We start from the raw sequence: 27,653 nt of genomic DNA on the forward strand, positions 1-27,653 counted from the left end.
TAAGACACACCTCACTTAATCAGGACATTTTCACTGACCATAAACACGTTCATTTTACAACGTCACAAGGAAGCTAAAATCCACTTTATTAAATAAATACAAAAAATTATTCATTGAAAAAAACTGATTTCTTTATCTGTAAACTTTTATTGTAGAGCCAAAAAGACGACAGAGCACTTGCATTCAAAATAAAACAACAAACTGTAAACGATTATTAAAAAATATAGTTTGGATCGACCAAGAGATCCTAAACAACAAAGTATTTACTTTTTATTCTTTGTTATCTAACTGTTTGTCCACAGTTGCATTAATGAAAAGTCAGTCTTTGTGCAACAGAGAGAAACTGGACGACAGAGGTTTAAACAAACCCCAGCTTCATCATTAACACCCTGTAAACAAATAGGCTCACTGGCAAAATTGAACATTGCAATAGATGTTCAGATATTTGGTTTGGATAAGTTGCGAATGTATAGGAAGCACAGTGTAGTGTCCCAGAGGTGACACCAACAAATACAAAAAAGCTTTAGAAAAATAAATTGAAAAATTAAGTGTGAATGAAAATAAAACAGTTTTTATCTGAGTGACTGAAACATCCTGGTCTGTCAGTACAGACCAGGATGCGTTTTTTCCTGTTGCACAATCAATATAAACGTTCTTCCTTTGGTAGCAGCGACCAAACTGGTGTCACATCTACTTCCAGCAAAACAACATGAAACTGTCATGTTATGACAACTCCCAGAGAATGACAGCTGTGTTCCTACATTAAATATTGAGTCAAGCTCACAACACAAACCACGAGTGAACCTTAAACATCCCAAAAGTGGAATATGTATAATCAAAGTGATTATTTCAAGGCAAATATGTATTAAAGGAAATGTCTGTACCTGCAGTAAACCACATTTATTTTACTTTATGTTGCAGTGTACAGTTTAATCTCAGAATAAATTAAAAGGGAATAGTTTACAGTTTGCTCTTGTTAGGTGAGACATGTCCATTAAGGCAACAGTGTAAAACCAACACATTGTGTTTTTACAACAGGTTTCATGCCAGGTTATTATTTGAGGAGCAGCAGTGAGTCAAAGTGACAGGTTGCCGTTTTTTAATCTTTGGTTTTTAGACGGTTTAATACAGACGTTTAGTGCCAGTAGTTACATTTTGTTACCTTTAAACAGCCAGGGTAGTGTTGCTAAGCTAAGCTAACCAACTGCTGGCTTTAGCTTTATATTTATTAGACAGACATGAGAGAGGACAACAAACTGTCAAACTTCTCCTTGAAACATACGATTATTTAACGAAATAAAGATTTATGCAAATGAGGTAAAACAGAAGATAAGAAGCAGCATGTCAGGTATAAAGTTTCTAATTCAGGCTGTAAATGTTACAGCCCATGCACACAGCAGCTGCAGCTCACTGAACGTCTTACTTTATCCTATCAGAGTCTTCATGTAGGCGGGTTTGTTGAACGGCCAGTGATACTGGTTGGGGACGGGTCCGTTCACATTGCACTCGAAGAAGGAGAACATGGGGAACCAGATGCGTGCTCGCCGGCTGTGTTGGTAGGCACGGGTGTTGGCTAGAGTGTGGTAGTAGAGGAAGAGGCGGGTGGTGATGTAGAAGGCGATGAACACGTCGATGGAGTAGTGCTCGTGGGCCGCCAGGATGAAGAAGATGCCAAACAGGTTAAGCACCCAGGAGATGGTGTGAATCAGGTTCCAGGTTCGTGGCGTGTCTGCAATTGAAAGGAACCGTTAAAGAACAGGTTTGGTTAAAAGGATTAAAGGCCAAATGAAGGGCTATTGTTTGTGCAGTCAGCTGTACTGACAGGTTCATTTAAAAAAAACTTCACTCAAGCAGCAGCAAATACAGCATTTGTTTGGGATTACTTTCTTACTTACACATTAAAAACTGAAATTATGTAATTGCAAACATTTTAAAAAATAACTTATGTCTACAACAGGATCCAATGGGCTTAAAGCTGAAAACCACAGACAGGGATGTGTAATCAGAAAGTATGAAGAGACGTGCTAACACATGAAGCCCAACTCCAGCAGCTTATCACATCCTCTAAAACTCTTTGAGTTGCACTTAATTACATTTCCAAAAGGTTTGTCATTAAAGAAATTCCCCTCATGGCATTAAAATGTCTTGAATACACCTTCCTTCCTCATTTTGTGACTGAAGCTATGAATATGTGAATATAGCCCCGCCTCTTCTCCCTGTCTCCCCACCTCCACAGCGGTGTTTGGTGTTTTAGGTTTGTGACATCACAAACCCTGGTTGTTTGAATCAGTTTTTTCCAGACTGGTATTAGTTTGCAGTGTTATGCACATATGCTGAATATTTTTGTAATATTACAATGTCGATATGTTTAAAAACTTTTTCACTGGAGGGGAATACAATATTTTCATTGGAATTTTCTAATAAAAATAATGGAGAATAATAATAATAATAATGTTTCTATCCTCTAACAACTGTCACATATACTCTCAAACTATATATTCTGTAGTTAAAGGAAAGTAAAAGTATAAACACTCACATTCAGTTACAAAAAAGTTGAGCATGGTTATGACAACCGTGTGTCCGCTGAACATGTAGTCTCCACATGTTTGCACACCAGTCAGGGTCATGCCAAACCCACTCCAGATCGCTAACGCCCTCTGTATCTTCTCCCAGGTATCACCGTATGTCTGTGAAAACAAGAGCCTCCAGTTATCAGTCAGCTGTTCAGCGGTTTACAAAGGGAGGACACAGAGTCAAGATAATCTGTAACAACTGCTGAGAACTGAGGAAAATAATTGCTGACTACTCAAGACTGGAAAATGGCAAACATGATCTAATCTGCCCTGAAGCTCGGGTGTGTCCTCCCACCTTGCTGGCACACTTCAGGTGCTGCCCGGGCACGGACAGCGAGGTGACAAACATGGTGCAGCAACGAAGCAGAAACACAGTTCCTATTAAAGAACACAGCCGCCTGAAGAGAATGGATCTAAAAATACAGAGACACAAAGCAGAGTCTGGACTTGAAACAATGAATATCTTTCCATTAAAAACTACATACAACAGTGCAATACATTCTACCTAACACTGCTAAGTGCAGTAACTTATCTGTATGCGATGTCTTGTGCAATGTATGTGGTGACTCTGTTTAAGGGAATATTTATATTTACAGGAATTCTTTGTATATTTATATGAATTTCTTTTTTCCTCTTTGAGAATTCTCCTTTTTTCTATAAGGTGTTGTGTGTGAATACACTATCAGCCTGATAATAATCTTGTACTTGGAAATCTATCCGTCCATCCACATAGACGGATGGATGTATGGATGATAAATGATAGATAGATCCATCAAACTGCACACTGTTACAATACAGTCAGAGAATACGTGGAACAGTGGACTACAGTACCTGTGTTTGTGAAGCAGCAGGATTACCATAAACATATAACACAGGATGAGGCCACACGCTTCGGCCATTGCAAAAGCCCAGGGGATTCTGGGAACGCTGTGAAAATACAAAAACATCTATTTTATTAAAATATAATCTTAAAATAGATATACACTGGTGATTATCAGTGGAATACAGACAAAAGTTATGAAGTGTATACCTGTCCAGGAATATATCAGGCAGTGGTGGGTATGTCCTCATGTCGGGGACCCGCTCGTGCACAAAGACCATGACAACAGACGTGAATCCGAACACACAAAACACATATATGCAACTCATGACTGTCTTCCACACTTCTGGGTCCAGTCTACCAGCCAGGTGCTGCCTATACCTCCAGTTGGAGTGTGTATGACACAGTGTCGCTCCTAAACCGTATCCAGATCTGTCGCCATTCCTAAGCCGCAGCTCAGTCCCATTAAACAAGTGATGAGCTCCGTTATACCTCCTCTCTGCTCCGTCACATCCCCACTCTCCTCCTTCGGAGCCCGACGAGAGCCCAGAGGGGTGGCTGTCTGAATGCTGCAGGCCCAGCTCCTCCAGCTCGGCCTGGTTCTGTCTCTGGAGCCGGCGAAGGGCCATGGTTAACCTCTTGATGTCTCCCAGCACAGTCAGGCCCAGTGGTGGACCCCGCAGGTCAGCCTCAGTCAGAGCCAGCAGGCTGGGCCCATCCAGGCGGTGCTGGCTGCACAATAACTCCACATACTCCCCAAAACCTTCCTCCTGCAGCCACTGGGCCACCTGCTTACAGCTCCAGACAGCCACACTGTCCTCTGACGGAGCCATGCCACTGCAGACACAGACAGAAGAGCAGCAAAATGACTTGAATGATCAAGTACAACACTTCAAATGAGTCAAAGACACAAGCTAGAAAGTACAGACCTCTGCAACATCCTGTTTTAACTGATGACGACAATTCTCCAACATCTGATAACACTGAGTCACTTCCTTTTTCACCCCTTGATTTCATTAGTCTTTGTGACTCTCCGCCCAGTTGTTTAAATGCAAATCTGCTGTAAGTCTATTGTCGTTAATTTTACAATTTGCATCCTATTGATCACAACTCCCTCCCTAATCAGACCCATTGTGTGTGTCTGTAGGCTCATCATGCATAATTTATGATTAAAGTGATTGATAAACATTTTGTTGATTATCACAGTTTCCCCAGAGTCAAAACTGACTAACTTCATCCTACAAAATCTATTAGCGATTCAATTATTGATAAATTGATCAGACAATCATTAGCCAGATATTTTGGTCAGTTAATCAGTAAATCTGTAGTTTTTTGTGAAAATATTCCAAACATCCTCTTTCCAGTATCTCAAACATGACATTCAAGATCTGGTAAACAGAATATCTTTGGGTTTGTGTACTTTTGGTCTGATAAAATATGTAATCTGACAACATTATCGTAACAATAATTAGTTTCTCAGATTTTAGGGGCCAAAACCACAAACAAATGAACTTTACTCTAATAAATCACACAACAAGTGATAAATTGTTAAAGCTGTCACTATATCAGCACAATAACACAATCACAAATACGTATTGTTGAGACATGCATGTGGTTAAAATGTAACACTGACTAATCAGGAGTCAGTGCTGCGATAATCTGCTGTGGCGGATTATTTGTGCTCCCATTCAACGTGACCCAGGACTGAATGCCGAGGGCTACTTAGCGCTCTTACATCATCAGCGCTCAGGTCAGTCACTGAACGCTGGAGCAGCGGCTTATAGTGTCCGTCTGCTGACACCGGGGTCCTTATAAAGCAGGTCGAGGATTTGTGTGTCAAACCGAAACGATGAAGAAAGTGTGACTGACCTGTCTGTTACACCTGTGTCATTTAATAATAAAAATAATTATAAAAAATACAGCGACTCACTAACCGTTCAGGGTTTACACAAAAGCAGCAGAAGAGGTTTTTCTCCAACAGTTAGAGTCGAGCACTGGTGAATCAATCTTTGCTTTGCCTTTTATCATTTTTGCCCTTTGACTCTCTGATAAAGTCACTGCAGTGCTGCTCCCCACTGCTCCAAAGGTCTGCCAGGTTCACCAGTGAATCGCTGTGGGAGGCTGAATGTGAGCGATAACCCCCAATGCTGACTGGATGGTAAACACAGATTTAAAACTACCCAAGTAAGCAGGTTTCAGATAAAGGTAAAGCCAGAGGTATCACTGACTACAATGAGGTATTAGTAAATGTCCAAACACATACATCCAAAGTAGTTACTTGAACTGAACTACAGACTACATCACCTCTGTGATTACTTTCTGAATCTGGGAAATACTCCACTTGTTTTAGGTTGTAGCTAATGATTATTTTCATAATCCACTAAAACGCTGATTATTTTCTTAATCGCTTGATTTGTTTGCTCCTTCCAAAACCCAGATATTCAATTTATCACAGTGAAAAACAAGAAAAGGTAGCTAATCCTCACCACAGCTAAAACTAGAACGGCTCTCAGTAGTGCACATATCTCTGCCAAGGCCCAACAGTCTCCTTAAAGTTAATCAAGCTGCCCCAAAGTTCACACACTCATTGATATCAGTCCTCTAAATGTGCCAGATTTTTTTCATCAAGATCCATGAATTATTTCCTGGGAAAATGGCAGAAATGTTAAAATATTCCCTGTCACGTGATGTTATAGAAAGTGAAAAAAGAATTCCTGGATGTTCCCTCTGATCTGGATCAGCACTAAAATGTAATGGATACTTCCCTGACCCAGATTATATCACTCCACCAAGTTTCTGTTAATTAGTTTTAATCTTGCTTTCAAACAAGCAAACCAACAAACAGACAACAATTGATCATTAATCAATTGATAGATGGAAAGAAAATCAATCAGAATTCTTTTGCAAAAAATATCACATTTCTGAGTGTTTTAAGTTCTCCTCATGTGTGCTACAATAAAGTGTGGTATAATAAACTGAATATCTTAGATTTTTGGGTATCGGTCAGACAAAACAAAGACATTGGATGATCCCTAGAATCCCTAGAAGATTAATCAGTTATGAAAATAATTAAATTCAGTTTTAGTCCTAATCCCAACATATGAAAAGATGACATGATCAAATGTTTGGTATCTTTGCTTGATGAATAACTCAATGATTTATGATTTATTCTACTAATCAATCAGACATTTAATTTCTAATAATAATAATAACTTTATTCATACAACACACAGAAACAAAGCAACAAGGACACAGAATCACCTAAAAGCAGTAATTGAAAATAAGAGGAACAATAAAAAGAAGATGGCCTTACATAAAAGCAAATAAATACTAATATATAGAATAAAAGCAATAAACCATAAAAGCGTGAGGGTTATGTGCTCACATCAATACTACTCTGATATATTTTTCTAGTCTGAATTGTTGTATTCTAGTCATATGGTGTGACTCATGCAAATATAAATATATGTAAATATATTCCAGTGAACCAAACCATGAGAGTTGATGACACACTTTGTTATACACTATCAACACAACAAATCATGTGGCGACACGCTGCCTCTGAAGGATCCTGACAGAAAAACTATTCAGTGACAAGCTGATCAACTGATCACATATTGACATGTGAGAGTTAAAGTGACTCACCTCAGCTCGGTTCCCTTAGAGAGACACAACACTTTCTATCACTCTGACAGTAAAGTCTGTAGATTGTACTGGCAGCATGCTGCAGCTTCTCTGGCCTCAGGCTTTGACTTGGGGGCGTGTTGGATTCATAAGTGCCGTGTCAGCCTGTTTGTCTGGTGGCTTACAGTGAGTCACACACACACACAAAGCTGAAGCTCTTCAGTGTGTGTGTGTGTGTGTGTGTGTATCTATAGTTATGAGGGCCAATTTTGGTTCAATACCATCATTGTGAGGACATTTTGACGTTGTGAGGACATTCTGGCTGGTCCTCACAAATTGTGTTTGAGGGTTAAGACTTGGTTTTAGGGTTAGAATTAGGTTTAGGTTGGGTTTAGGTTAGGGTTAGTTGTGATGGTAAGGGTTAGGGTAGGGGGTTAGGGAATGCATTATGTCAATGAGTGTCCTCACAACTATAGAGAGACGTGCATGTGTGTGTGTGTGTGTGTCAGTAACAAAGGCCTCACAGTGTGTTCAGCACAGGGCCACATTGTAACATCACACTGCTTCATGTCAGCATGACATCACCTTTTGGTTTTCATGGTGGTTCGTCAAGTTTAAACACAATTTTCTTCACAAAACCAAAGAATGGATGTGTTCATGTGCAATAGAGAACAACTGAAGTCCCAGAAAAGTACATTTAGTCATTTCCCAGTCACTTATAATGGTTTTAGTTGCCTCTCTTACCAGAAATCCAGTTTGAGGGAGCTGCCAGAGGGCGTAGACAGCCTGCCTGCTTGTGTGTCACTTCACTGGTGGAGAACTTCTGCTTCTTGGCCAACATGCTTCTGACAACCAGGCAACAGCAAACAGGAAGAGAGCCTAGTAAACAACAGCAGGCAAGAGGAGCTGCTGGCCTCAAGCAGGACTGCAACTGAAAACACACTGACACCTGCTGCTCACATCCAGGACAACTGCTTCATTTCATTACCAGGAACACACTGTTGCATGTGGCGGAGGAGCACTTTGGTCAATCGCAGTTGTTTTTAAATGTGCTTTATAAATACACTTGAGTTAACTTGCTCTCTGATTTGAAAAGAAAACCCCCAAGAAATCTGACTCTGGTTTCTCATTGCTCTCACTGTACTTATACATAAATAGACATACAGCCTGTAACGAGGACAATAGAGTTAAAGAAGGGTACAAGAAGCAAAAGATGTTATTTCTCTGCAGAAGAAAAGGCGGATTTCCTGAACTATTGGTTTGAATAATAAAAAAAGCTCAAGCTGAAATGTAACAGACTGAGTGAGAGCCTGCAGACTGGAGTGGTCAAATTGCACCACCGGTTTGTGACCTTTACAGGAGGAATGAGGTGCTACTGAAGCAGAGATCGGTGTCATTTAGCTTTTAGAGACAGGACAGAGCAGTTTATGACCTTAAGACTTGAAAATGTCCGACAGAGAGTTGATCACAGGTGCTCTCTCAGACAGAGAATATGATACTGAGAAGTTGGACCTTGGAGAGGAGGAGGAGGAGAAGTGCACATGTGTGACAGCAGAGAAGAGAGAGAAGACCCCGTCTCTCCGGGAGCTGGAGGAGGTTTTACACTCCGCTCCACGCTCCTGTCGCCATGGAGATGAGGTGTGGCCGCGCCTGTATCTGGGAGACATGTGAGCATCCTGTGGCTGATTTAAATTCACCTTATGTGTGTGTGTGGATTGTTATTGATGCATGAAATGTATTTGTGACAGGGTCATGTCTCATGACAAGTTTGGGCTGTGGCAGCTGGGCGTCACTCACGTGCTGAACGCCTCTCATGGTAAACTGTGCTGTAAGGGCAGTGATGATTTCTATGGAACCACAGTGAAATACTATGGAGTCCCAGCCAACGACCTGCCGACGTTTGACCTTTCACCCTATTTTTACCCTGCGGCTGAGTTTCTTCACCAGGCTTTGACATCAGGAGGTAGCAGCAGATACTATGTGTAATGTAATGATATAAGTTGGGTTATTTGTCCTTTAAGCATCTCTTTCTTTGAGTGTTTAATGATTTCCAGGAAAGGTGTTGGTGCACTGTGCTGTGGGTGTGAGTCGCTCGGCTGCATTGGTCCTTGCCTTCCTGATGATTCATCACCACCTCAGCCTTCTGTCCTCCGTACGCTGCGTGCAAGAGAAACGCTGGATCTTCCCAAACAGGGGCTTTCTGCGACAGCTCTTAGCCCTGGACCGAAAACTGCAGCACACAGATATGAATGAGCCAAAATAAAACAAGGCAAGAAATGTATAAGAAACTTGATTTGTGGTTTGTGGCTCTTGAAGACGTTTCACATCTCATCCAAGAGGCCTTTTCAGTTCTAACAGACTAATGGGAGGTTTCAGGTATCTAATCTCTCTGGGTCTTCCCCTATGGTTGCGTTTCAACCCCAGGAACTTTCCCCTGGAGGCGGGAACCTTTGCAGCAACTCCTTGAGTTTCAACCACAGGAACCTGGGCCCAAATCTTTTTACCCCTAAAAAAAGTGCAGGGGGGGGGGGGGAAATTAGTACTCTTTAGAATGGGCATGTCTTGGAAATAAGTTTTCACGTTATCCTATAGATTTGTTTTCTTTTTGTCTGCTAATTCATAAATAAAAATCAATTAATCAACTTTGCAGATGGGTTTTGGAGAAAACAGCACTCAACAGAAAAGGTGGTCTAAGGCACCAAGATCCTCATTTGCAGCACAAAAGACTTTCTCCATTTGTACCGTTTTCTATTCACTGTATGTGCAGCTCTCCCCTCACTCGTCCTCCTCTGATGTGACCTCAGTCTGGTCATCTGGCATCTGTGAGCAGACCGGTCAATGCAGCAGCTCCATTAAAACACTCCACATCCAGGCGGAGAGAACACTCTGAAACACAGGGAGCTAATTTGGGAAGCGAGCGGCATTCGAACAACCACCTGCTCACGTCTCTCACCGAGCTGCGGACTCTGGTGTCGGAGCTGGGACCGAGAACAGAGAGAGCAGTGCTGGAGTCTGTCAGAGGAGCAGGGAGAATGTCAAGGAGCAACCAGCCACAGGACCTGGTGCCCATTAAAGAGCTGGAGCTCACTTTGGATTCCTGCACTCTGGAGCTCACTGCAGTGGATGAAGTGTGGCCCAACCTGTACATAGGAAATGTGTGAGTGTCTAATGTTTGAAGGAGGGGCGACATTGCTCATAGAGAGATTGCTGCATTGAGAGGCATTGATCTGTGTTGGTCTCTTTGTTTTCCAGGGCGGTGGCACAGAACAGAAAGACGTTACATAAGCTGGGCATTACTCATGTCCTGAACACCGCACACTACAAGCAGGGCAGCATCGGCGACCAGAGTTTTTACGGGAACACCTGTGTTTACTTTGGGATCCCGGCTGAGGATTCAGAGCAGTTTGACCTCAGTCAGCACTTCAGACCTGCAGCTGACTTCATTCATAAAGCCCTGAAGAGCAAAGATGGTAAAGTACAAGAATGTGACACCCACAATGTCCCATCAAACACATTTGTCCTGTCTCTCATTCTGCATCCTGCTCTACAGGGAAAGTGCTGGTGCACTGCATCATGGGAGTGAGTCGATCGGCCTCTTTGGTCCTGGTGTACTTGATGTTGCGGCAGCGTCTCCCTCTGAGAGATGCTCTGAGGCAAGTCGTCCAAAAAAGAGCCATTTACCCCAATCGCAACTTCCTGTCCCTGCTCCTCAAGCTGGACGATCAGCTGATGTTCAAACGAAGGTTGTGTCCTCTTCTCTGACGTCTGTCTTTCTCATAGTATGAGTCGCCTCAGGGCTCCATTCCACTCCATGTCAATTGGTGCTGGCAGTGTTTGTAAACAATGATTTGTTACCACAGTGAGAATACTGTAGACAGTGGTGTGTGGTGATATTGAAATTCCATATTTTTATTTTCCCTGCTGTTTTCTTCAACTTTTACTTCTGGCTACAGCAGCAATGATGATGATGTGTTTTTACATATTGTAAATACTGAGGTACAGATTTGTTTTTCATTTTCAAACTGTGTTCAAATGTTTCCTCTCAGTGTTGTCAGTCCACAAAGACACCAAAATGTCCACAAGCTTTGTAAATACATCTTTACGATTGTTGTCAATGTCCATTAAAGACATTTTCCGATATTTCATTTGGTTTCTATGGTGATAAAATGACTAACAAAGAACTTCCTTACATCTGTTTTATTCTTTGCACGTTACACTTTTTCAACAAAGGTTTCCTTGATAACGCCCCTTGTTATTCCTCCTTGATTTCGTAAAACAATTTGTTTTTCATTTCAGTCAAATCATTTTGGATGAACAAGAACAAGTTTGCTGATGGAAAACTCTTTCCCCTGTTTTCATGTAATCAGCTGTCGCCTTATAAACCTGACAAAAATAAGCAGTAGATTGATATTGTACGGTTACAAGTTTTCAAAAGAGAGACCATTTTTGACAAGGTGAATAACATGATCTTTCTAAAAGGATTTGAGTTTGGACTCAATGTTCGTCTCTCATCATTCACTGAAACAGACATTTCCACAGACAATCCTTGTGCAAAGTTGTCAGTTGTTTTTTAAGCGTGCATGGTGTCATTTTACAAGGAAAGCCGCCTCTTATTGGTTGCATGGCTCTTCTGTACGTCCTAACTCCTGCAGCTTATGTTCAGTATCTTACTGAGGCTCTTATATTCTTCCCTTTATAGTTGCCTCAGGCATTTCCATTACCACATGGATCAATGTTGTAAAGACAAAACTGAGGAAGCTGTGGTGTTCACAAGTGTTCATGCAGTTTGCATTGATTTGCAATCACAGGTGTAATTACTTTGTTTGGCCTGTTGTTGTAACCTGTTTGATTTTAAATTCTTCACAAAATCAAATAACAAATAATACAATTATTGTAAAATGCTACAATTCTCCTTGATTTCTTACACAATAATTCATGGATCTTGATGAAAAAAAATCTGGCAATGTTTAGGAAACTGATATTTGTAAGTGTGTGCAGATCAAAATAAAAAATCTGGATCTAGTGACTTTTAATGCGATTTCATAAGGGGAGTGTTGGGCCTTGATATGCACAAAATGAATTCAAACTCATAACTAAAGAATTAAATAAAGTAAAGTAAATAGATCACTGTACCTATCACGTATCTCAAGCACAAATGTGCCTTTTGCATTTTCTTCTTTCTGCAAAAGTTATTCTAATTTGATTTAAAAGCCCTTGCATTTTTTATTAAGGTAAATAATTCAGTATTTTGTTTCAACATAGCTGTGCTTAATGTCAAGGCTTTGATCATATTTATTAAAGGAGCAGAGCAGCAGTCATTATACGGCTCCTGCATGGTGACTAACAGAGACACACACAGTGGAGTATTAAATAACGGTCTGTCGTCATTATGGAAACTCAGCAAGTGAGCTCAGGTTGACGGGGTGATGCCACATTGTTGTACAGAAGACAGACACTTGAGGCATGTGGTCAAAACGGATTAGATGTGTTAGAAAGTGCCTGAAGACAGTCTGTGGGATGTGTTTGTCACTGATGAGTGTATATGATTACACAGTTATAAAAGGAAACAGGCTATGGTTGCATGTGTGTGAGAAGGAATAAGAGCAAGCGTAGTAGAAGAAGACGAGTTGTCACTGCCTTGAAGTGAGGTGAGATCAGGATGTCACCTCTGCCTTTACATTTTTTTAAATTATTGATTGTATGCTTTATGATATGGCTATAATATTTGCATAATTTTACAAATGTTTACAGACAAAATTTCATATACTGACAGCTTAAAAAACAGGTCTGTGTGTGTGTGTGTGTGTGTGTATGTGTGTGCCAGTATGTCTCTAAGGGATCCACCATATGCACCTCCTTCTGTCTCCGAGCTGCAGGCGTTTCTGCTGTCAGACAGAAAACCTACTGGACATGTCAATCAAGTCTGGCCAAACCTTTACATAGGCAACGAGTATGTTCACACACACACACACACACACACACACACACACACACACACACACACACACACACACACACACACACACACACACACACACACACACACACACACACACACACACACACACACACACACACACATACACAGACGCAGTGCATCTATATAAATATCCTGAGTCAATGTGATTGTGCTTTAGGGCGGCGGCTCGTGACAAGGCCACGCTCCACAGTCTGGGCATTACTCACATTGTAAATGCTGCTCACGGACCCCCCATCCCGGGCCCCAGGCCCTGTTTCCACGTCAACACCGGCCCGCGCTTCTACAGAGACATGACAGTGGATTATTATGGGGTGGAGGCCGATGATGCTACAGAGTTTATCCTCAGTCCTTTCTTCTACCCAACAGCACGATACATCCGAGCTGCGCTGGCCATGGGAGGCAAGTCGGTCACACTTAGTTATCTCCGTGTGTGTGACTGGATTTACCCTCAGTGTCTGTTAAGTAAAGTGCACCTGTACAGTCTAATGCAATATAACGAAACTGTGCATATATATATAACGCAGAGACTCTCCTAAAGGTGTTAATTCACTTATATGTTCTAGCTGAAGTCATAGTTAGTGAGGGTGTTGTAAGTTATTAAAACATGTTTCTGAGGACAAATTAGAAACACATAGTAATATAATATAATCCAGTACAACACCACCTTTAACTATGACCCCAGCAATTAATAATCACAGTTAATGTGCTGTCCCAGGACGTGTGTTTGTCCACTGTCTGATGGGTGTGAGCCGCTCTGCGACCTTGGTCCTGGCCTTCCTCATGATCGTCGAGGGCCTGAGCCTGCAGGAGGCCGTGGCTGCCGTCAGGCCGCACAGAGACATCTGCCCCAACCCAGGCTTCCTGCAGCAGCTCCGCAGCCTCGACATGAGCCTGGAGAGGGAGAGGAGGAGACAACGACAGGCCCAAACACTGTAAACACACCCAGAGACACACACAAAATCATAGACATCAGCATGCACACACATACACACACACATCTTTATTGCTGCAGAGGTCATTTAACCCAGGAGGAGGAAACACCATCACTGACAGAGCTGAGGCAAATCTTCTGGACGGACAGGAAGCCGGTGACACCTGTCAATCAAGTCTGGCCGAACCTCTACATCGGAGACGGGTGAGTAAGAAAATCACATCGAGAAACTTAGAGGATAATTATATTGAAGATATTTCAGTGAATCAGCTTGTTTGTGTGTCTGCGTGTAGGTCTGTGGCGCGAGATAAAACCGCGCTATCATCTCTGGGTGTAACTCATGTACTGAACGCTGCAGCAGGTCGACACAGGATCCACACAGGTCAGCAGTTTTACATTGACCTCGGGGTGGAGTACCATGGTGTCGAAGCTGCAGACCATCCAGAGTTTGACCTACGACCTTTCTTCAGGCCGGCTGCACAGTTCATAGACAGCGCTCTCAAGAAAAATGGTCAGTCTGCAAACATGACAATAGGAGCCAATATGATGCAATTTCTGAGGAAACTAAAAGGACACAAACTATGATTTATGATCAGAAAAATAAGAGGGAATAGGAAATATCAATGTTGACACTGTTATTTATTAATAGGACTCCAAATAAGTTACTTCATCACTTCCGTCACTCTTTTCGTCATTCTAAACACATGATCTATTTTTTATCCTTTCTGCTCCTTCATCTACTCTCGTAATAATTACTTTAGGTTAATAATAATTGTTTTCAATACAAATTTCACAAATATTCTTATTTAATTTGTCGTATGTTTGGTAGAAAATTCTAATACAACAATCAACATGTCTTCCAGGGCGGGTGTTTGTCCACTGTGCCATGGGTGTGAGCCGCTCCGGAGCACTGGTTCTGTCCTATCTGATGATCTGCCAGGGCCTGTCATTGGCTGAGGCCATCGTCTCTGTGCGTCTGAACCGAGACATTGGACCCAACTCTGGATTTCTGGAGCAGCTGAGGCAGCTGGAGCTGAGCCTCCGTCCACAGACCAGTCAGAACCCACAGGCAGATGAAACTGACATGTCCTGATCGTGACCACATGAAACCGATTTATTGGAACCCATAAAAAAAATGTAATAACAAAACTCAATTGACAAATAGAAATGTCGTCCCTCTGTCTGGTAGCTTATCTCCTCCCCAGAAATAAAATGTGAAATACAACAACTGAATGCTTTAAGTTTTGTGACTCTGGAAATAACTGATCCCCACACCTATCCACACATTAGTGACATTCCTGTGATGACAATGATGCCACATGCTACTCACTACACTTTTTCTTGTTTTCTGGCATCGTGCCTCACTAATCTGTGTCTTCCTATACCATACGGGCTGAAGGAAAGTAATCACTGTCACATTAAAGGGATCAGGTCACTTTAGGAAGGTCGTGAGAAAGCATCTGTGTGTGTGTGCGTCACGTTGATGAGGTCGGGTGTTGTCGCCCAGCTGCCTAAAAATATCATCTTAAACACAGAGCCCGAGAGAGCAGCAGTTTCTATTCAAGATCTGTGTTTCAGTCTTCGTGCTCACGCTGCAGACACAGGTCTCGGGTTGATACACAGTCACATGCACACACACAAACACACACATGTCCACTGAAGACAAGCGGAGGAGCTGGTTTGTGATCATACTGAAGAACAGATAAACAGTCAACAACAACTTCTAACACATACAAGAAAGAGGTGAGTCATTTTTTCCTTATAGTATTTGTATTATTTAGGCCTCATAGTTTTATTTATACAGACAATATCTGTGTAAATTATCCTGACACATCTCAACAATGTTTCATCTCAAACAACTCGACCTGAGAACGATGTGTGTGAAGAGTTTGGATCAAGAAGAAGAATTTAAGTGTCTGATACAACAGAGATGTAGAATGGAACTTGGACTGTGGACTTATTAGCCGATACAGTCAAATCAAATTTAATACAGATTTATCCATATGAAAGTGAAAGAAAGAAAGAAATTAATTAGAACCGATAAATGAATAACAAGTAAATAGGCAAATTGTGGGATTTGTTGATAAGTTTCTCAATTAATTCATTACATTTTTAACTAGTCTTGTCTCACATATGTTGTTTTGACAGGTGTTTCTGAATTTATTGCTTGGTTTTACTTAATTTATTTACTTAATTTATTTATGATGTATTGTAAGGTGTCCTTGGTTGTCTAGAAAGGCACCGTGACATTTTTATTATTATTATTATTACATAGAGTAATAATCTTAATCTTATCTTAACTTATCTGTGAAGTTTTGCATCCATAAAACCCCAAAGTGCCACAAATACTGGACTGTTAGATTGTTTTATAAAATATCTTAAGAGAAAAAAAGCTAAAAAGCTAGACCTGGAAAATGACTGCAGCTCTAACACTGTATATTGTGTTAATGCTGCATCTACAGATGTGCAGGTGTGTGGATTTCAGGGATGTGTGTGTTTTCTGTGCGGCAGGAGTGCGACATGTCGTCCTGTGTGGTGAAGTCCAGGAGTAAAAACCCATACACCGCGGTGCAGGTGGACCCGGACAGTGATTACTTCACACCAGGAACATTAGACCTGGAGCAGCTGTTCTGGGCTGGCAGCATGGCTCAGTATGCACATGTGAACCAGGTGTGGACCAGCGTCTACATCGGGGATGAGTGAGTAAACTCAGACACAGATACATTCATATAGGTGTAGATTAGGAGTTTCAGAATTAAAGGATCATTGTGTAAGATTTAGGTGAAAGGGCTCTTAAAAATTACATCTGAAGTTGGTTCTCTCTGTGGAGGCTGCCATGTTTATTACAGTAGCCCAGACTGGACAAACTAAACACCATTTTAGTTCTTATGTCAACTGAAGGCTACCACAGGTTCTCCTTCATGTTTGGAATGGGAGGGTGAGGGGAGGGATATTCAGCTGCAACATGCAACTTCACCATTAGATGTAGCTAAATTCTACACACTGAACCTTTAACAATGAGTCTGTGTGTTATATGAACACAGGAAAACGGCTCTGGAGCGGCCCGGCCTGAGGGATCTGGGTATCACACATGTGCTGAATGCTGCAGAGGGGAAGTTTAATAATGTGCTGACTGGTGCTGATTACTACACTGACGTGAACATCCAGTACTTCGGTGTGGAGGCCGACGACAAACCAACCTTCAACATGTCCCAGTACTTCTGCTCTGCGGCCCAGTTCATACACGAGGCCCTCGCTCACCCAGAGAGTGAGTTCTGTAGGAAACACTTTGAGATAACGTTTTGAGATAACGTTTTGAGACGAAGCCTTTACTCTTCTTTGTTTGTAATCAACCTTTGCTCTTTTACTTTTGTTCCAGACAAGGTGCTGGTGCACTGTGTGATGGGTCGGAGCAGGTCGGCCACTCTGGTCTTGGCGTACCTGATGATGAAACAAAGCCTGACTGTGGTGGACGCTATTGAGCACGTGCGACAGCAGCGTTGTATCCTGCCCAATCACGGCTTCCTAAAGCAGCTCAGAGCCCTGGACATCACACTACAAGAGGAGAAACTCAGAGTAAAAAGACAGATGCAAGACCAAATGTAGATGATATATAGATAATAATCAATCTCAGGTATTTAAATGTTCATCAACCATTGTATCAATAAACTCTGTTTTTTCATGACTATGTCAAGTTCAAATGAAACATTTTTTCTCAAGGACCCAGTGTTGTTTTCTCATCATCAGCTACTGCTACTGATACAAGAAGATCCAGATCAGTGCATAAAGGGCCTGGCACAGATCAGAATGAAATGATCACATTACCACACAGATGCTTCAGATCTTCCTGTGTTCAGCAGCCGATCTGTGATTCTGATTCTAATATGATATGTAGTGTGATATCGACCAAACTGGGGTTCACACTCACTCTGACTTCCCTGGCTCAGCCTCATCCTCCAATGTCTTACCTCGAAAATGTATTTCAGGGAACGGATTGATTTCAGATATTAAGGTTGGGCACAGCGATAGATGACGTATTTTTACACCAGATATAACGAGGTCTGATAAGGTTGTTCAGGTGCATTTGAACATAAAGTGAACTCCTAAAGTCAATGATAAAGTGATCACAGACTTTCGAACCAATTAAACAGAGGGAAAATCTACATTACATCAGTTCTGATGTTTGTGATATTAAGAAAACAACACATACTTCTTTCAGATTATGAGTATGTCTATATTCAGTTATATTCAAGTATTTAAAGTTCTGCATATCAGACAACACGCCGGTTAATACAGTTGGTTTAAAATGTTTGGCCCAGTATCATGTTCACGTTCTTGATTCACCCTCAAACTCCTTTGCATCTTATTCGTACATGGGTTGCCCAACCAAAACATTAAGATCTGATGATATGAAATTTATATTTCCACAAATCTAACTTAGCAAAGCAGACTTGAATTAGGTTATATGTTTTGCGACATCGCAAACGATTTACATACATCCAGAAACAACACAGGCCACTGATGAAATGGGATTTTTTATTTTAATACCCACTGTATTCCTCTGAGAACATTCAGATACAACGACATGTGTCCATGCTTCAGCCCCACAAGCTGCCAGTTGCTCATTACTGGTTAAACTGTAGGCCTCAACTTATCAAAACTTCAAGCTTCGTAACGTTTACATAGATTGGAATAGAAAAAAAAGGCACTCATCATTAGAAACCCGAAAAACACAAATACGTCCACAACGCTGTTGACGGTAACTTCTGAAATCACGGACACGGTACAGGTGACATTTAACAGTGTTAACATGGACGCAGCAGTGGGCATTAGGCTTTGACACATTTAAAAAAGTGTGCGCTCAAAAGAAAAACTTTTGGTTTCATAACTGGCCTGTTATAATTAAAACAAACATTAAAGGAATAATTAATCTTACAAAATCTAAAACAGATCACTTCTGCACAATTTCAAAGCAGTATCCGAAAACTCCCATGACGGTTATTCTTTATTCCTCTGTTTGTGTAGTGTGTCCTCCCACGGTGGAATTATCTTCTTGCGCCTGGATTCCGTCTCCAAGAAGAAGGGGAAAAAAACACACTTGTGAGATGTCAACACGAGAAGTCGCAGCAGAGTGCGATGGCAGTCAGTGGGAGACATGGCAGCCAGACGCTGGCAGGGTCGGAGCCAAAATACATTTGGAAACGATCCGAAAACAATTGCATTTACTGCATTTAGGTCCAAAGTTTTCACATCCCGTGTTGTTATCATGACTCCTCTATGGTCATTTAAATCCCTGTAGTGGATCATGATCATCTAGCGTTCCAAAGTGGCAGACACATGTCAGGAGGCACCGAAACAACAATCTGTAAGAAATGATGTGCGGACTGATATTATGGACGGGTTGCTGATTGAAAAAAAAAAAAGGTTCTACGAGAATTGAGGGTTGTAATTGCATTAAAAAAAACAGAGCTTATGGGTCAGACTTGTGTACGTTGAGGTAAGCGCAAGGTTTCAGGCTGAAGGAAATGTTGTCTTGATGTGTCAGTTGAAGTCAGGTTTTTCTGGGAAGGTGCAGCCCGCTCGTCTGATGATGACGTTGCTGGCATAGTGTGCGGCCTTCACGCACTGATCCAGTGGTTTATCCTGCACCAGCTCAGAAAGGAAACCTGTGTGACAAAGGAAAGACTTTAACAGAAATCCACAAAAAACACATACACGGCAAAAGGGCAGCTTAGAAATGCATCAAATGAACACACAGGAAAAACCTACCTCCTACAAATGCATCACCTGCACCATTTGTGTCAACAATGTCCTTAGGGTCGATCTTCAGGACAGGGAAGGTCTTGACTTTGTCACCTGAATAGACAAGAACAATTATACATCTACAGTATAAGAGGACAAGAGACTGATGCCCTGTCCACACTGATGCTGATATTTTGCTAAACAAATTAGCAATTGGGCCTCTCGTCCACAAACAGCGTATTATGTCACAGAAATTTAGATTTTTACAAACGCTTTCCAAAGTGTAGGTTTGTGATGTGTATGATGACATCACAGATTACTTTGTCCACTGTTGCTTTGTGTAATGAGTTTGTGTCAGAAACAACAACAAAGGTTGTGGCTATACACCAGTTTATCTATATTTGGTTTGCCCTGCTAGGTCTAATTAAGTCTGCAGTAAATTTTGCATTACTGCACCACATCACAGGCGTTTGGCTCGCCCCAATATTACTTGGACCACACAGCGGTCTTCTCAAGTATTTAGCGGATTGTTGATGTAGACTTTATCGCACCCTGCTGGTCCAGCATACTTGTTTGAGTGTTAGTTTATTAAAGAAAGGTTGTGTGGAGGTTTTTTGTTGTTTTTTTAATTGAGGGGGAAATATCTACAGTATTGTAGACAAGACATGAGAGAAATGAAAGTAAGAAGAAAGGAAAAGTGGAAATCTTACTTGAGGCCATGACAGTGTCGTCCTTCCCCTGAGTCAACACTACAATCCTCTGCCTCTTTTTGTTGTCTTTGGGTAAAGCCTGAGCTTTCTTGGCAATTTCCTCAATGTCCTTGGTCTACAGACAGAATACACATCAACAGAATGATTGGGTGATGTGCAAAATACTTAAAAAAAATACGACAACGAAACAAATGCTAAACGAGACAGTCAGTCCACTCACCTCGAACTCTTGCTCTTTAGCAAAAGCTGCTGCTTCCTGAGAAACCAAACAAAGGAAAGATTTAGATTTTACAAACAAAAGATGAGTAACAAAGTGCACGTGTCATCAATTCAAAGCGCAACTGCACAATGCACAGTGAAAGTCTGTCTCACCATCTCGTTACCGAACAACACATCAACGTAGGGCATGACCTGCATGAGGTTGTCCTTGAAGAACTCGCAGATGAAGGGCGCAGAGAGGTTCAGGCAGAACAGCTTGTTATTTTTAGACGCGTGCTTCGCCACTTTCAGGATGGACTCCAGAGAGACGGTGAGGAAGAAACCCTGGAAGGAAGGAACAACACTAGGTCAAGACTGATGTGCTTTTATAACTTGATGGACTCTAATGAATCCTGAACAGAACCTGCAGCAATATACTGTGGAATGCCCCTGTGGCTCCTCTGAAGGCTACACGTGGGTACAAAGGTGAAGTGATAGGACATGAGATGACCTTCAACACACCATACTTACAGCAATATAGAAGACTTTAGCCTTTTCAACCAGCTTCCAGTTTTCCTCCAGGTCTAGATGCTTTTCCTTCTTATAACAGTTAGCAGCAGCTAGGTTAGCTACCAGAGACCTGAGAGAAGGAAACAACAGAGGTGAGGAGTTATCGGCCGATGAGATTATAAGGTGTAGACAAATACAAATTAGATTATTTACAAACCTATTATCTCCTGTGATGCAAGCAGCGCACGTCCCTGTGGGCTCTTCGTCTTGCTCATAGTAATGGGCGTCGATGTGAGCATCTTTAGCCTTCTGCTTCAGGGTCTTTCCAAATTTGTCTTTGCCGATGCAGCCAAAGAACGTGCCCACATTATGAGGTTCTTGGATCATCCACTACAGGAAACAGCTTTGATCAGTATCAATTCCGCTCACTACCCACACAGTGTTTCCAGTATAATTTTATAGAGCATATATGTGGTGACAGAACAGGAGGCTAAGTGTATTTTTGTGTTCATGACTGACCTGAGCGATCTTTATAGAGTTCTGCGTGGCTCCTCCAGCGTGGTACTCAACTTCAGAGTTCTTCACCAGCTCCTCAAACCTGCACACAGAGACAAACATTTTGCCAAATTTTCAAAAGAGGATTTAGTCCTGACATCCATCCAACGTTTTTATTTGAAAAAGCACCAACTAAGCTAAGGACACACCTGGTGTGCACACTACTCCTGAGTTTTAGAGGCACTAAAACCGAGAAGTTTGGAAACTCGGCTGACCCTGTTTTAGTTGGAAAACTCCTGTCATAAGACCTCCTCCTTAAGTAGTGTAGATGTAACGTTGATGTCATGTAGATTTTGTTTACTAATTGTTTACTGTCTTTTTGAGATGCTGGCTGAATGACAGCTAAGTACAAAGTTTCAAACCTGACCAAACACACTAAGTAACGATTCTGGCTGGGTACGGTTTTGAGCACCGACCAAACTGCGTCTGTTTGGCGCTGAAGGCTTATGCAGCTTCTTAAAGGAACAGTTACAACATTTTACGCCTGTTACGTAACACACTTGGGGCTCCTGAATTCGCCATGTTATGAGGTCTAAATATAGGCGTCATGTCCACTCACACACATACATGCATCTGTGTGGTTTGTGTGAGAGAGACAGCGCTGACTGCTGTTAGCGGTCCTGAGACTGAGCCAGATGTTGGACAAAAGGAGACCACATCTGGAAGAGGGGGAGAAAAATCAAATGGGGGCAATTTTTATGCATTATATATTATAATAAATTTTTCGAATTCCTGCCTTTTTTTTTTTTTAAACCCAGGGGAGTCAGAATACATGGGTATAATCTTCTCTCACAAAGTCACACATGATTTTCTTATCATCCGCTGTTCAATGTTTGCTTTCTCACTCTTGTCTCAGATAGACTGGGAGGTGAGAGTTTCCTGCTTTGCTATTGGCTGAGACCAGCACTCACTACTGGATCTGCCGCGCTGCCATTGGCCGTCTAAAAAAAAAAACGGAGGTCGGTTGTGGTGATTTCTGGTGTGTGCCTGTTTTGACTGGCCTGCCCCAGAACGGAGAGGAGCAAACTCAATAAGGATAAAGAGAGATGACTTTTCTCCCTGTGCCAGACTCCAAACCACATTATTAGATGTGTTAGAACTCTATGTTCTACAGGAAATGTTGCCGTGTGCAAGATACGTACAGCGCTTTATGTTTGTCCTCTGCCAGGATCTGGTCATTGGGTTTCAGCGCGTACCTGCAAATAATTAAGGGAGTTAAAAGGAATCAGAACCATGTAAAACAAATAAAACTCTGCTCATTCAAACACACACAGTAAGAGTCTGTACTAAGTTTCTGTAGATAGGCATCACAGACACAATGGCAGTGCTGCCAGATGCGTGGAAAATGTGATTCATGACATTTTTTCAGCCATAAAAACACAAGAAAAGCTTTGAGAGGCTCCATAAAAAAAGGCTGTTACTCCCCAACTCCACATCAATATGTTGGTCTAAACAATGAGCAGTTTCTTTGAAGGGAAGGGTAGGCTGGGGATTAATGTGCAGCTTTAGTCCAGCTTTGTTCTATGTGTGAGACTGAGATAGAGCCGTGCTTTGCAGGTTTATCTCTAATCCAGGGGTTTTGAGTGTGGACTCTGAGCTGGAACCCAGAGGAGCCCTTTGCCCTTGTCAAGTCAAACAGCTTGGACACACAAGAAAACTACTGATCTGACTGTGTGTCTCTGTAAAGCACCTGGGGTCTACGTGCTTGTAAGAAATATGTTGTATAATTAACTGCCTCCCTTTATGTAGGGTGGTGATGGTGATTTATTTAAGATCATTACTCTAATCAGATTAATTATCACAATAAATATGCAAAAAACAGTATACAACCTTGTGCAATCATCTTGTGCCTCTGCAATTTACTTAAGTACATTTCTCTACAAATAACATTATTCTCTGTAGTGAAAGGTGTATATTATATGCATATTCTCTGTATTTCTATTTACTTATGTATTTTATTTATCCGTCTTTACTTTCACATGTTCTCTTGTCTACCTCATTCTGACTATCTGCTGCTGTAACTAGTTAATTTCCCTGGCATGGGATCACTCAGGTTTATTTAATATTTTCTTACATTTATAATTAAATAAATACGCAAGCAAGTAAATGGGATATCTTGGTAACTGCAGCTGCCTTAACAGAACCTCCACAACCTTACACTTCTATTAAAATGTGAATTATTAAGTCACACAGTGAGTTTTGTAGGTTCCATTGACAGACTTTAAGGTGTGGCTGACATGATGGGAACACACTGATATTATCAATGCCACCAGGATTATGAAAACAATACTGAACTGATTTACACCACCCTTGGTGAAGGAATGGGATTAAAAAAATGTATGATTCATGTTGAAAAAAACAATTTAAACAAATTTAGGATTGTTCGACCTTGATGGGTGTGTAGACTACAAAGTGCCCTTCTAGTTAGTAATGTAAACGTGGTGACAAAACAGGGAAAGGCACTTAATGTTTCCCTCAGTCTAATGCATATCACTGCTAATGTAAAGAGACACTGTCTCCTACACTAAAGCTGTGTCTCTGCTGGACATAAAGCTCTGCTGACACTGACTATTTGACATCTCTGCTGTCTCCGGTGCTCTGCTCTCTTGCATCACCATTATCTTGTATCTCCATTGATCGAATTACATCATAGAGGCTCTTTCTCTTACGGTCAGCCTCTCGCAATGGCCACTCCACTGACACCAGATGTCTTTATTTCATATTATCAGATTGTGACTGTGCTTTGTGGAGACATAACAGCAGCATAAAAAGAACATTGAAACATAAATAATCCCAATATTTGTTATGTATTGTACCAACTAGGATTAAAATATATGGTGCAATGTGTGAATTAACATTTTTCATTTACATTAAGCTTTGAGGAATCATCTTTGCAACTACTGGATCGTGGTTTAGGGACTACAACAACAAAAGCCCTTTATTCAGGTGACAGTTTTATTCCACTGCTTCAGTTCTTTAACTTACTTGTCCAAGAAGCCTTTGTCCACGGAAGCACAGATGTCCAGCAAAGGGTTTCCCATACCAAAGAGCGAATTAGTACTGAAACATAGGGAGAATGAGTGTTAGAAGAAAACAAAATTGAGGACTTAATATGTTGCGTACTTATATGTTCTGTCTACATATGTTTACACCAGGGATCAGAGAGGTATTGCATTTCAATCCCGTCTGTCCTGTAAATGTGGCAGAATTGACTATACAGTGACTGATATGTTGTTTTTTATATTTTATATGTTGTGTTTTTGTGCTTCACTGTTTCTTTTTTGCACATTGGTCTGCGAGAAACACCATTTAGTTCAGCCGTATACTGTGTATGTGGATGAATGATAGTAGAGTGGACTTGACTGACTTAAAATCCTTGTTTCAGCTTATTGTGGGAAGACAACTCATGTTTGTCCTCTCTGCTGAATGTGTTGGTTTCTTTTCCATATATTTACAATTAATCTGCAAAACATGCAGCTTTGTTCCCATGTGACTTCATTTCAATCACATGATTTATCACTTCCCATTCACACAGAGAACAGCAGAAATAAGTCATTTCTTAGAGACCTAGTTCAGAAATGACACATGGTCAGATATTACAAGAGAACATTAACGTGGTCGGTGGTGATACACCCAGCTGGTCATGCATGTAACTGTGTTATGACATCCACAGTGAGCAAACATCAGGACAGCAGCAGGCTCTGTGTGTGTGTGTGTGTGTGTGTGTGTGTGTGTGTGTGTGTGTGTGTGTGTGTGTGTGTGTGTGTGTGTGTGTGTGTGTGTGTGTGTGTGTGTGTCCCCCCACAAGGCTTGAAAATGTTCACAAACCAGTCTTGTGACACCAAGAAAACACCATTTAAAAGAAGCAGCACAGCAACATTCCCTCCCCTGGGGCTCAACAAGATGAGACAGCGACTAAATGGCACTTTGTGTCCCCGCATTAAAATCCCACAGGGACTCGTGTGTTTTTTTTTCTTTAAGAAAATGCTTAACGATCTGAGAGGGATGCTGCGAAAGCACCAGGCCATTGTGGCAATAGCTGCATCATATCTGTGTCTTTGTGGTGTCTTCACTTTCTCCATGCTGGTTCCACATGCCAACCCAGTCATGTCTGTGTTAGTGGGGAAAACCCATAGACTGTATATAGGGAAAACCCCAGACGCAGCAAGTCTCTTATGGCAGCCCCGGACAGATGGCAACTCCACACACCAACATATGTGAGGAGGTTTTTCCGATGTGTCATCTCTGTCTACGACTGCAAGGACAAAATCTGAGGCAGCGGGAAGACGCACCATGGGAGGAGGATTGTGAAAATGCAAAGAAAAAAGGAGACATCGTTGCCCAGCAGGCAGGGACTCAAGTTACACTGATGAGTTTGTGTCATCGAAAGATAGAAAATGCATCAACCAATGTGGCCAATGCATCAACCTCTGACAGAAAACATGTGGCAACGTGCAGCCTGATAATAAACTGGTTTTCTATGTCAAATCACCACTGCCTGTGTTCAAGTCAGCTCCCTGTATGTCAACGTGGTCTTACCTTGCAGCAGACATCATGGTGTCCTTCTCTGTGTGTGCACCAGCTAGAAACTGACAGACCTGTTGAGCAACCTAAAACCGGTTCAGAAAGAGCTAAGCTTTCAAAAAAAACAAAAAACTTCACATCTTCAGCTCTATGAGCAAGCGGTAAAATCGATTTTTTTCCCCCTCAAGCGGGTCCTCCTCCTAGGAGAACCGATTGGTGGGATGAGGAGGAGGAAGGACGGGGCTGCCAGTCTCTGTTTGGTGATAGGCTCGTGTTGCAGCGTCCTCCGAGCCCTCGATCCTCAATCCAGTCAATGCCTGGAAGCTGCGCGACGGCGTGACGGGCGTGCTGATGAGCAGAGATACCGTGATGATATATAAAGAGTGGTTCCAGCTGTGGGGGGTGAATGGGAGACGTCGCAGGGTCTTGCAACATGCTTGGATCACATGTAAACAGCATGAAAGCGCCACAGATTCCCCACCACGTGACCGCATTGTTTTGGGAGCTGGTGGCTGCAGCTGTGGTTTTGAATGGAGGGAGAGCATCAGATAAATAAAGACTCTGCCTGCAGCTTTAAAACGTGAGAGGGGGGAAGCGGTTGGTGGCCCTGAACGTGGATCGGACATTGGCACCCGCACATACCTGAGCCGGAAGGTCGTTGCCACAGCAACGGCGGTTTCTAAAGTGCACCTGACCCCAATGTTTTACAACCTGCTAACTGTTAGCATGAAGCTAACCGCTAAGACTCCACACCACAGCCTCCTCTCTGGTCGGTTTAACACTTTTTATGGTCTAAACAAACCCGACATTTCAACCTCACTCGTTCATTTCAAACACTGATAACTAAACAGACTGGAGCTAATGTTCGCATTCTCCGAGGAGACTCGCGCCCTCCCTCGCTTCGCCAGACACGTTTACTTTGTTGTTGTTTTTTATCACCTCAGTTTGACAGAAGTCTCTTTGCTCGGAGACTCCTTCTTCTTCTCCTTCTTCTCCTTCTTCTCATCCTTCTCCGGGAGTCTGGGTCTCTTTGCTTTGGGTTCACCGGAGGCCATGATGAGCGAGAGTAGAGCAAACAGAGGAGAAGAGCACGTTTCACCGGTGAGAGGACAGCGTGCCACACTGGAGAGGGGGGTTGGTGCCCGGAGTGCAGGCTCGAAGGGTGAAGTATCCTTCTACCAATCAGAAATCCTACATTGATTGAGATGCGTTACTTTTACATAAGAGTATTTTGCTTTTCATTAGACATAAAATATACTAAACAAAAAACACCGGGCAATAAATAAAAAAAAAAGTCTTACATTAATAGGACTAAAAAAGACAATATAATATATACAAAGTGTTAAGTTAAAACAACAATAAAACTGTTAATTCATTTCTGAAGAATAAGCATATTTTATTTTTATTATATTGGCCTATTTATATTTTGTACTTTGTTTATGTTATAATATGTTGTAATATGTGTATATTAATGATTATGACTGTT

General features: G+C 41.8%; 6 protein-coding genes across 16 annotated transcripts; 4 read left to right on the forward strand and 2 right to left on the reverse strand.

Annotated features, from left to right (window-relative positions):
• Positions 1-127: 127 nt before the first annotated feature.
• LOC118118757 (sphingomyelin synthase-related protein 1) lies at positions 128-7,907 on the reverse strand. 2 transcript variants are annotated; one of them, XM_035172051.2, is made up of 6 exons: positions 7,762-7,907; positions 3,604-4,230; positions 3,405-3,500; positions 2,869-2,986; positions 2,537-2,687; positions 128-1,729 (listed from the first exon to the last, which is right to left on the reverse strand). In XM_035172051.2, exons 2-6 carry the CDS (start codon positions 4,224-4,226, stop codon positions 1,425-1,427), a joined length of 1,293 nt encoding a protein of 430 aa, XP_035027942.1. In that variant the 5' UTR covers positions 4,227-4,230; positions 7,762-7,907; the 3' UTR covers positions 128-1,424. The 2 variants fall into 2 exon arrangements, with proteins under 2 accessions (XP_035027942.1, XP_035027943.1); XM_035172052.2 differs by lacking the exon at positions 7,762-7,907 and adding an exon at positions 7,039-7,281.
• Positions 7,908-8,386: 479 nt separating this feature from the next.
• On the forward strand, positions 8,387-9,918 carry LOC118118760 (dual specificity protein phosphatase 13-like). 3 transcript variants are annotated; one of them, XM_035172062.2, is made up of 4 exons: positions 8,387-8,684; positions 8,766-8,980; positions 9,072-9,286; positions 9,668-9,795. In XM_035172062.2, exons 1-3 carry the CDS (start codon positions 8,464-8,466, stop codon positions 9,278-9,280), a joined length of 645 nt encoding a protein of 214 aa, XP_035027953.2. In that variant the 5' UTR covers positions 8,387-8,463; the 3' UTR covers positions 9,281-9,286; positions 9,668-9,795. The 3 variants fall into 3 exon arrangements, with proteins under 3 accessions (XP_035027953.2, XP_035027951.2, XP_035027952.2); XM_035172061.2 differs by having other exon boundaries at positions 8,389-8,684; positions 9,785-9,918; XM_035172060.2 differs by lacking the exon at positions 9,668-9,795 and having other exon boundaries at positions 8,388-8,684; positions 9,072-9,298.
• Positions 9,919-9,952: 34 nt separating this feature from the next.
• Positions 9,953-12,043, forward strand: zgc:153981 (dual specificity protein phosphatase family protein). Its single transcript, XM_035172064.2, has 3 exons — positions 9,953-10,174; positions 10,270-10,487; positions 10,568-12,043. Exons 1-3 carry the CDS (start codon positions 10,050-10,052, stop codon positions 10,777-10,779), a joined length of 555 nt encoding a protein of 184 aa, XP_035027955.2. The 5' UTR covers positions 9,953-10,049; the 3' UTR covers positions 10,780-12,043.
• Positions 12,044-12,537: 494 nt separating this feature from the next.
• On the forward strand, positions 12,538-15,156 carry LOC118118758 (dual specificity protein phosphatase 13-like). Of its 7 annotated transcripts, none has more exons than XM_035172053.2 (7): positions 12,579-12,665; positions 12,842-12,967; positions 13,155-13,396; positions 13,713-13,929; positions 14,010-14,132; positions 14,222-14,439; positions 14,792-15,156. In XM_035172053.2, the coding sequence occupies exons 2-7, from the start codon at positions 12,843-12,845 to the stop codon at positions 15,019-15,021; spliced, it is 1,155 nt and encodes a 384-aa protein (XP_035027944.2). In that variant the 5' UTR covers positions 12,579-12,665; position 12,842; the 3' UTR covers positions 15,022-15,156. The 7 variants fall into 7 exon arrangements, with proteins under 7 accessions (XP_035027948.2, XP_035027944.2, XP_035027946.2 ...); XM_035172055.2 differs by having other exon boundaries at positions 14,222-14,310; XM_035172059.2 differs by having other exon boundaries at positions 12,606-12,665; positions 12,894-12,967.
• A 300-nt stretch (positions 15,157-15,456) lies between these two features.
• Positions 15,457-17,616, forward strand: LOC118118761 (dual specificity phosphatase 29). The gene is made up of 4 exons (XM_035172063.2): positions 15,457-15,671; positions 16,440-16,627; positions 16,973-17,196; positions 17,308-17,616. Exons 2-4 carry the CDS (start codon positions 16,449-16,451, stop codon positions 17,532-17,534), a joined length of 630 nt encoding a protein of 209 aa, XP_035027954.1. The 5' UTR covers positions 15,457-15,671; positions 16,440-16,448; the 3' UTR covers positions 17,535-17,616.
• An 831-nt stretch (positions 17,617-18,447) lies between these two features.
• On the reverse strand, positions 18,448-27,305 carry adka (adenosine kinase a). 2 transcript variants are annotated; one of them, XM_035172600.1, is made up of 11 exons: positions 27,107-27,305; positions 24,629-24,703; positions 22,786-22,839; positions 21,608-21,686; positions 21,306-21,478; positions 21,110-21,218; positions 20,753-20,923; positions 20,601-20,636; positions 20,381-20,495; positions 19,698-19,784; positions 18,448-19,594 (listed from the first exon to the last, which is right to left on the reverse strand). In XM_035172600.1, the coding sequence occupies exons 1-11, from the start codon at positions 27,220-27,222 to the stop codon at positions 19,470-19,472; spliced, it is 1,140 nt and encodes a 379-aa protein (XP_035028491.1). In that variant the 5' UTR covers positions 27,223-27,305; the 3' UTR covers positions 18,448-19,469. The 2 variants fall into 2 exon arrangements, with proteins under 2 accessions (XP_035028491.1, XP_035028492.1); XM_035172601.1 differs by lacking the exon at positions 27,107-27,305 and adding an exon at positions 26,183-26,338.
• Positions 27,306-27,653: the final 348 nt, after the last annotated feature.

Source organism: Hippoglossus stenolepis, chromosome 12 (genome assembly GCF_022539355.2).
Source record: "Hippoglossus stenolepis isolate QCI-W04-F060 chromosome 12, HSTE1.2, whole genome shotgun sequence".
NCBI lineage: Eukaryota > Metazoa > Chordata > Actinopteri > Pleuronectiformes > Pleuronectidae > Hippoglossus > Hippoglossus stenolepis.